The sequence below is a fragment of the Etheostoma spectabile genome, chromosome 18, assembly GCF_008692095.1.
Source record: "Etheostoma spectabile isolate EspeVRDwgs_2016 chromosome 18, UIUC_Espe_1.0, whole genome shotgun sequence".
Classification (NCBI taxonomy): Eukaryota; Metazoa; Chordata; class Actinopteri; order Perciformes; family Percidae; genus Etheostoma; species Etheostoma spectabile.
The window spans coordinates 20,228,401-20,238,290 of NC_045750.1; the positions used below are offsets into that span (position 1 = coordinate 20,228,401).

At 39.3% G+C, this 9,890-nt stretch overlaps 2 protein-coding genes across 2 annotated transcripts in view; one reads left to right on the forward strand and one right to left on the reverse strand.

The window, feature by feature from the left end:
* Positions 1 to 6,613, reverse strand: part of psmc6 (proteasome 26S subunit, ATPase 6) — a 22,061-nt gene extending 15,448 nt beyond the window's left edge. The window contains exons 1-4 of the mRNA XM_032542356.1: positions 6,392 to 6,613; positions 5,815 to 5,894; positions 3,748 to 3,787; positions 1,509 to 1,561 (exon numbers count right to left, since the gene is read on the reverse strand). Coding sequence (XP_032398247.1) covers positions 1,509 to 1,561; positions 3,748 to 3,787; positions 5,815 to 5,894; positions 6,392 to 6,476 — 258 coding nt within the window. The 5' untranslated portion in view covers positions 6,477 to 6,613. The remainder of the gene's footprint in view (positions 1 to 1,508; positions 1,562 to 3,747; positions 3,788 to 5,814; positions 5,895 to 6,391) is intronic.
* mdn1 (midasin AAA ATPase 1) overlaps positions 1 to 9,890 on the forward strand; it is a 1,030,807-nt gene that overhangs the window by 674,754 nt on the left and 346,163 nt on the right. The window lies entirely within an intron of this gene.

A 9,890-nucleotide genomic window follows, 5' to 3' on the forward strand; every position in this document is an offset into this window, starting at 1 on the left:
CATTGTGCTTTCTTTTGGAAGGCTGACTGCCAAAAATCGCCACTTACTAGCTAATGAATTAGCCTGAGGTAAACAATAGCTATAAGTAAACAGAAGTGATGTGGTGGCTGGCGTCTGCCTCTCTCTCTCTGTGTGTCTGTGTGTATTAAATATTCTCTAGAAATAATTGGGCGGCCTCTAGCTAACCCAGTAAGAGCATGCACCCCATGTTGGCTGAGTCCTGAAGCGGCCTGGGTTTGAAGCCAACCTTTGCTGCGTGTCAACCCGCATCTCTCTCTCCCCCTTTCATGTCTATCCACTGTCACTTTAATAAAAAGGAAAAAGGGGCGGGGCGTGTGTGATTAAAGGCAGCAATTATTTCAAGCTGATGTAAATGATCAGAGTAAGGTAAATGGTAGAGGTTGGAAAAATCAAACAAAAAAACCAACATATTTCTTAGATGCATCGTGATTCTCCCTAGAACGACCGGATGCTCAATTCTGATAAGTTAATAATCTATTATTAAAAAAATAAGAATGCTTTTTTTTTTAATGTGTTGATTTTTATTTAAAAGTTAAATATGTCAATAATCAGAATTATAAAAATTAAATTAGGTTGCCTTCAACAACCTTCTATTTGCCTGCTGCAGAGCGCTACAGAAAACTCTCCTTTCTGCCAGCCTGTTTTCTGCTATGCACACCAAACATGAGCAAGCAATGGCGAGCAACAAACCTATACAACCTTCACCGACTACTTTAAAAACTGCCGTGTGGCAGCACTTTGGGTTCTATGAGGTCGAGCGGAAGCTGGACAAAACCTACACTGTGTGTAAAGTGTATGGAAATCAAACTCGTACTTTGAAGCCGAGGTACAAAATACCTTGTTGGCGGTACTTCAACACTGCAATCCCTATGCTCTACGTTGAAACTAAATACTTAAGATACTAGATACTTAAGACCATACTCTGTTGTAAAAACATATTTACATATTTCATTGTGCTGAAATACAACCTGCACTGATAATTGCATTGTTCATAGAAAGTCATATTTGTGACAATAAAAGCCTTTTCTCTACTAAACTCTTACAGGTATTTCATCAGCTGATTTCTTTAATTATTATCACAAACGTAAAAAACTCAGATTTACATTTATCTTTTTTTTAGAAATGGAAATGTACATAAAAAAAAGTTGTTGCAACGAGATGCATTGATATGTTTAGAATCGAATCGTTGGCCTCTGAATTGCAATAGAAAGGTGCCAAGAGAGTACCACCCCTAGAAAACGGAGTGAATGCTGATCCCCTATCAGTAAAAAGAAAAAAAAGAAAAGCTAAATTGGCTCCGATCCAATACTGTGATCAAGATATCCCCACAAGTTAGCAATATATTCGTGAAAGTCTAGACTATCAGTCTCCTGAAAAAGGATAAAAAATGCCACAATCAAGTCCCCATAACATTTCGTGACGCACCAATGAGAGAAGATAATACATCAAATTACAGGACACTAGGCACATTGGTGTTCAGCACCTACCTGTCTGCGGCATCCAACCACATATCTGGGTCCGTTGGTGGCCTTGACAATGACTGGAATAAAAAAAATGTAAAAAGCGTCACATGTCTGAGCTAATCACAGTCACAGATTGTTTTAGATTTGTTCACAGATTTTTTATTTTATCGGTGCCAAGCTTAGATAGGGCGGGTCTTGCGTAATACAAGCCTGTCACAGAGCAGTTGCTCTGTAGAGAGAAATAGAGGACAGTAAAGATATGGAAACATGAACGCGGGGTGGTACAGATGAATGCACAATGCAATGTTTTGTTGAGACTAGGGCTACACAATATTTGGAAAAAAAACTGACATTGTAGTATGCATTTTCCTGCAATATATATAGCGAGATAAAAAAACAGCCAATGGGAATTTTTACCCTTTCGAGGGGTCCAGTGACATGCTCTCCCAGAACAAAAGTTTGTAGAATTTTAAGTTAAATGCATTAATCTGGGGAGTCAAACTATAAGAGCAAAATTATGTTTATGAAATCAAAAATCTTTGATGAATGCTGTGCTTTTGTAAACAATTGTGTGCTCTACTAATCAATTTAATCATAAACATATTGTATAGATATCCTGTGCAAGTGAAATTATGATGGACATAATCAATTTTATTCATATTATCAATTCATAAGAGTTATCTTGAGACACTTTACAGATAGAGTAGGTCTAGACCACATTAGACATCATTATTTACAAGGACCCAACAGTTCTAGTTTCCTCCAGAGCAACAGTGGAAAGGAAAAACTCCCTTTTTACGGATCACAAAACTTATCTCTATAAGTGAAAGGTGTACATAATCCATTTGTTTTTGTCATGTTGTCATCTTGTTTATTTTTTTTAAATTTTTTTTTTATTTGAAATACGTTTTTACTGCGGCTGTTTCTTAAAGTAGGCAGATAAATCTCAATGTTGCTGTGAAAAGATACAGGAATCGCAATTTTCATTTCATGTAAACAGCACATGCTAAAGTCCGGTGCTAATATGGAACCGGTGCCTAAACAACCTGTATCTACCAGACAGAATAGCAACGCAGATTTCGGTGCCACTTAAATGCTTGCTCTGCTCACTGATGCTCCAAAACAGATGTTAGAGGTAGGTAACGTTAGCCTACTGTTAGTTAGTAACTGGCTTAAATACAGACTTATTAAAATGCTGACAGTTAAAATGTGTTGTGTGATTGTATTTCACTGTGAAGAATTCCAACACCCGGACGTAACAGTCTGCCGCTAAAGATATGAGCTAAAAGACACAAACTAGCACTTGGCTATTGCTTTTGTCAAAAAACACAGACCTGACTAAATGTTGCGTTTACTTGAAACTGCTAAATGTCATGGTGCATTGAAAGTTATGGTAAAATGCCCCTTTTTCATCTGTATTTGTCGTTTAACAGCAATGTGCTGGTGAAAAAAGTTATTATTGCTAAAAGTTTTTGTTATAACATTTTTAATGAATTATTTAAATCCCCCCTTTTTTGTGCTGATCCAATCTTTGACTCAAAACCGTGATTGGACCTGTATCGCAAGTTTTGTGATTTGTTACACCCCTATTGCCTACCTAATAACGAGTGGAGCAATGGTGAAAGATGCGCTGGACTCACCAGGGTGCTGTGATCAAGTCTCTAGTGATTGACAACCAAGGCACTAAGCAGATATATAGCCTGTTAGGTACAGCCTTAAAGCACCCATATTATGCTGATTTTCAGGTTGATAATTGTATTTTAAGTTTGTACCATAATAGGTTCATTTTCAAAAAACACTATATTGTTTGTTGTACTGCACGTTGCTGCAGATCAAGGCAGGATTAGCTGGGAGACTTCTTTTAAACGAGGGCACACTTGTGGAATACCTGCAGAACAGGGACATATAAATTGTTCTTTTGTAGATAATGGAAAGTAGTGTGTGTTGCTAGTGTGCTACGGTTGGCCACCTCGTCTCGGGTAGTGACGTAGAAAGCCGTGCAGATTTTGAAAAGCTTACCGGGAGACTGAAAGCAGGACACATTCAGAAACCTTTATCTCACTCAAAACAGCCTAGATAGTTTTTTTACAAGTTTGTATGCATGTCACAAATGCGTGAGACACAAAAAACACCCCAAGTCCCAGAAAAAGTTTTTTTTCATAATATGGTCACAGTGGTTGTGAAATCCTCTGAACCTAAAATCATTTTGCCCGTACTACCTGAGCTGCACTTGTAAATGTGAAATGTCTGCCAATGAACTTACATTTCTCCTCGGTCAGCTGTTTGAGCACTTCTCCAACAATCTGCAAGGAAGGAGGCACAGATGTGGTTAGTAAAGACAGGATTGAATCAGCCTCTGATCCTCTCCCTCCTGTTTGTCTAATTAGATCCCTTCCAATGTCTTCACCCAATGAACCCTCTCCTTTTTCTTGACAGACACTCAAACACAAATCTTGTAGATTTCATAGACCCAAAAACTCTACACTAAGAATGCATTGATCATACTTTTTAAGTGCTAATACTAGGGCTGTAACAATATGGAATATAAAACCGAAATTGCAACATTCAGCTCCTCAAACCTGTGTGAGAAGGCAGAATTGCGACACACCCCTTCAACTACCAGAGTTATTCTTTCCATGCAGATCTACCAAGAGCCTGGATCTGTCCGAGGTTTCTTCCTAAAAAAAGGGAGTTTTTCCTCGCCACTGTTACTTGATCTGGAGGGAACTACTAGAACTGTTCTTGTAAATTATGGAGTGTGGTCTAGACCTACTCTATCTGTAAAGTGTCTTGAGATAACTATTGTTATGAATTGATACTATAAATAAAATTGAATTGAAATTGAATTGTGCCTGGGTCTGTTTTCCAACGGTTTAGTAAACTGCCGTTAGCGTCCTTAGCATCAGAGTAAAGTGCTGACCGGGCTGGTTACTAGCTGGCTGGGGGCTGACTGTGAATGTGTCCCCGGGGCTGTTGTCGGCTCTCACCCTGACTGAAGCCTTGCAGCACCGGAAGTCTGAGGCAGAAGACAGGGGTGTGCTAGCAGCTAAATTACCATTAAATTTGTTCTATACAGTTTATGTAATCAATGACAAAACAATGCCATGTGGCAGAAAAGTTTTAAATACAATAATAAAAAAATAAAAATACAAAAAAAAAATCTAAGTTTGTATCAAATCGTGGGTCAAAAATTGTGATACAAACCGAACCGTAGGTTTGGTGTATCCAGGGTGGGAAAATAACACCCACCACAAGCCAATGGCAGGTACTTTTTCAAAGTGCCGGGTGATTTTGCCTTGTATACCAGCCACAGTGGCGTAGTTTTCAGCGCTAGTCCGTGACACTGGTTTAAAAAATGTGGCAACATATTCCCGGTGTTAGGAGGCCTGCTGCGGAGTCAGCAGTAGTAACTGTTGAGGGCAAAGTAAAGAAAAAGAAAAGGTACTTTTCAAACAAGTGGCGCATTGTGGCGAAGGAAAAAACAGGGAATAGGTAGCCTACTAGGGTTGGGCGATGCCCCCTAAACTGGCTATTGATCAGACATTCATTTCAATGCCCTCTGTAGCAAAGTGTCTTTGCTAGTTTAAGACTGACGCAGTTGTCAATTTCCCTTCCACTAGGATTAGCGTGTGTCTGACAGGGTGGGGGGGCTTGGCATCACAATGGTGGCTCTTCATCCAGTCCATGCACTGTACTTAATGTCAAACCTACTTGTCTTCAGAAAATACAATTTTACACTTTGACATGGGGCTGCAGGGTAAGGTATCGAACTCCCAACCTTCTGATTGGCAGCCACCCCGTAAATAGTAAATTATGAGATCGTATACTTAACAAGCCACCTTGACAGTCTGGATTTGAATTACCAGACAAACCAGAACCACGTGACGCGTTCGTCCAATCAGCTGCCGGTTTTCATGTTTGGGTGACAATACAGACTAGCGGCGCCTACTGTTAGCCACTGTTTTTGACCAACTTGGGTCAAAAACCCCGGTGCTGCGCATCGGTGTGTGAATGTGTGTGAGTGTATATCTGATGAGCAGGTGGCACTTTGTACGGCAGCCTCGGCCACAATGTATGAATGTGTGTGAATGGTGAATGTATCCTGTATGATGTAAAAGCGCTTTGAGTAGTCGTTAAGACTAGAAAAGCGCTATATAAATACAGCACATTTACATCTAACTGCCTACCAAGGGTTGGCCGTCTGGATGGTGTGTCTGGGGCTTTAGGCTCTTTTAACCCCTAGGTGCATAAGGTTAGGGGTCGGCTTACGGCGCTGCCCCACTAGTGACATACCACGTCTCGATCTTGGCATCCATCAGAATAATCTTACCTGGCCAACACTTTGCAGCGCCTTTAGGTCATTTTCTGATTTCTCGTACTGTTTAGTTTGTTCTCTCAGCTGTTCTCTCACTGAAAAACAAACAATGTGGGTACCCAGAATGTAATGTTATTGTTTCCATTATCAAACACACAGCCAAGAATTGTTTGTTACAAATAGCTAAAGATGACAGCTCACACTGCCAAACAAACATGCTTCATAACGTAAGTTAACGTTAACAGCTTAACGATAAGTAAACTTTAGCAGATACGATAAACATGTGTAACGTTATAACGTTATCTAGCGTTATGTAAATGGTAACACCACACCGGCTAACGTTAAGTGAGATGTGGGACTTTTTACTAAAAATCTAACTTACTTATCTGCTAAGATAGCACTGCTGATGTTAACTGGTTTAACGTTAGCTTTATGTCCATTCATTTCAATGAGAATGCTAACTGCATGACAAAGCACTAGCTAGCTAGCTGGCCAGCTAACTGATGCTGGCTACCCGATAATATTTATCTATCAAAACAAACAAGATTATTCCATGCCACACCACAAACGGCAATATTAAATTATCTCTTACACTCTTTTAACCGCCCGTCAATTTCTTTGTGTTCGAGTAATTTTTTCCTGTAGTCTTGCAGCGCTTTATCCCTGGTGTCCGCCATGATACTCTACTTCTATTTCCTTCTTCTTCTTCTTTTTGGTTTATTGGCGGTAGCAAACCAACTTAAAGGTGCATTACCGCCACCGGGAGGCATGAGACGGGAGGTCTCCTGGCTGTAGCCATACACCAATGACTAGACTGGAATGTGAACAAGAAGTGCAGACACAAAATAAAGAAACAATAAAATGAAAAATACCGGTAAATAAGAAGAAGAGAAACTTAATAATATTGTGATATGCTTTGCCTGCTGTTTTCCCAAAAGCCCTGACAGTGAAAAGTTGTGATGGTTTGCCTTACCTAATGTCTGAAAAGGGTGCTCTATATTGTATTCCTTGCAATATAATGTGTTTCTGGCAGTTACTGGCTGGTTACAATATGTGCAATATGTGCATTTTTCAGTTGGATGTTTGCCTATTTTGTGTGATGACTAATTACCTAATTACCTAAGACCTGCATGACCAATTCTGAGACGAGTAATGCTATTTTATACCATAAATTTAAAAGCCAACTTTCTTCTATTATGAACTTGTCTTTGTATATTGTAAAGATGCCTTCTCATTTCACTAATGTCCCACTACTCCTGCCATGTCTGTGCATATGTCTGGATAAAAGTTTTGACTTAAGCTTTGATTAGTGGAACCTGTGGAACCTGCACGTCTACATTTGTAATCTTTTTTTGATTATTTTTTTGGGCTTTTCCCTTCATTATCAAGTGACAGTGGATAGGCATGAAAGGGGAAGAGAGATGGGGTATGACACGCAGCAAAGGGCCGCAGGTCGGACTCAGCCAACATGGGGCAAACGCTCTTACTGGGTGAGCTAGAGGCCACACCCTACATTTGTAATCTTAAGTGCTTGTTTGGACAGAATATCTACCTGCTCATTTACCTCCACACCAACCTGGGCAGAAACCCAAATGATACTTGTAAATATTCCCTTAATTTGCTATCTTTAGATTATTAGAACTATTTCATTGATAATATCAGTTCGGAAGGACAATCTATCTGATCTAATACTGGATATTGCTAAAAAATCTTTTGTATATCCTTCTCCTCTATCCACTGTAATTCCAATAACACTGCTGGCAACTCTGTGGTGTATACTGATTACTTTGTAGGAAATATGTTAACCTTTCTGTGACCACAATTTCCATGATTTTACATAAATGTGATGTTAAGGCAATAGGTCTGTAGCTAGATGGATCTGAGGGGTCTTTCCCTGGTTTTAGAAAAGGCACTATTATTTCCACACTGTTGACCAGCATTCTGATTCTTTCTTACAATAACTATTTCCTTCTGAACAATACTTGTACAGTCTTTTATCAACTCCTACATTAGGCCAATGAGGTGGGATTAGGGGAGAACTTGCTAGAACTTGTGTCGCCAATAATCAATGTCCACAACTTGTCTGGATTTCGGTGCTGTGACTCATTTATTTTCCTTAACTTCCTGCTCACCGTCACACAAGCATCAGTCCATTTCATTTCATTTCTTGTTTAGATCCATTCACTTGTCTTGTCAAACTATTTAAACCATGACCCGCCTGACACGGTGAAAAGCAGTATGCTTTCCTCATGTAACTGTGGCTGATTACCTTTATATCTTCCCAGGCAATGCTCCACCCAATGTTGAAACATAAAGCTGCAGATTAATAAATATAACTAACATGGTATATAAACAAAGCAAAACAATTGTTGTAATGGCTCCAACAATACTACTAATTCGCGTCAGTTAATATGATTTAATATTTAGTCTCTGGCCATAATTATATCATGGAAAACTTGTGAGTTGTTTGAAACTTTAAACATCAATATAGATGCTATTTTTAGAAATATTTTTTTTTTATTATTTTTTTTTAACCTTTATTATCCAGGTAAACTGTTTGAGAACCAATTCTCATTTACAAACATGACCTGGCACAGAGGCTACAGAAATAATAGGAACATACTGACAACTTTACATAGTTAAACACATGACACATAGAACAAGCAACCAATTAAAAAGATAAACATACTGTACAACTTTACATAGTCAAACCGCATGACACATAGAACAAGCAACTGAATAAAAAAGACAGTCAACGAAAAGATAAGAATAAAATTAAATATGTGTGTTAAAATATGATTCATGATTGTCACAGGACAAAGTCAGCAATGTAATTTTGGAGGTTTTGCTTAAAGGTGGATATTGGGATCAGAGATGTAAGTTTCAGGGTATTTTGTAGTGTATCCAGTCATGTACTGCTGCAAGCGGAAGGCATTACGTCCAAGGTAGTAGAAGAGAGGGGTACTAAATTTAATCAAATTCCTCGATCTTGTATGATAGTGTTATGAACGCCATGAAGAAGAGATACAAATAGGGAGGTGTCTTGCCCAGGGTCGTCTGTAAAGAGAAACCAATGATGTAGCCGCGGGAAAAGGGAGGGCCATCCACCAGGATTGTACAGGTCAAATGATGAGTGTGAAAGGGTGCATTAGTAGCAAAACGAATGGCTGAATGGTAGATTGTCGTCAGTGTTTTTGCTAAAGCTTGTTCTCGGAGGTGCTCCGCGTTGTGTCGTGCGGATCCAGTATTCTTGTCGATAATAAACCATCTAATGCTCGATCCATACAGCAAAGGGTCCAGACGTACTTCTCTAACACAGGCTGGGAACAGTAGGTATCATGAGAGTAAGGTCAAGCTTGTATTACGGAAAGAAAGGCTAGTCGTAGCTTGACTTTGCTTGATGGTTATTGATGTGTGTTTTGGAATGACAGGGATGATCAACCAAATCCCTAGATATTTAGATTTTATTGTACGTCACTCCAGAGCCATACCGTTCATGCAAGTGATTGTAGGTGGAGTCTCGGTAATCGGTTTTCGGCTAAAGAGGATACATTTTGTCTTACTGGTATTAATACGGAGTTGGACTTTGTCAAAGAACTGTTCTATATTGGTGAAGCTGAGTTTAAGACTGGAAGCCGCAGCATTGAGAGAGGAACCAACTGATACAAAATGTGATCACTGCATAAGATAATCCGAGAGGTTCCAACAGCTCTGGCTAATCATTGATGTAGATAGAAAAAAGGGTTGGGCCCAAGATAGACCTTGAGGCACACCTTTAGAGATATAAGTGGGTCTGACATAATATTTTCAACCTTCAATTGTTGACACGGTTGTGAGATAATTGCAAACCAATCACACTAGGAGGACAGCCAATACTGGAAAGCTTTGTAAGAGGATACTATGGTCAACAGAGTCAAAGGCTTGGCAGGGTCTATAAAGGTGGCAATACAGACCTGTTTGCTGTCTAATGCTGTAATTACATCATCAAGGACCTTTGTGGTGGCTGTTATGCACCCATGCCCCGTCCAAAAAACAGATTGCATGTCAAATATTATATGCTTTTTATTCAGGAAATCATTTAACTGTTTTTG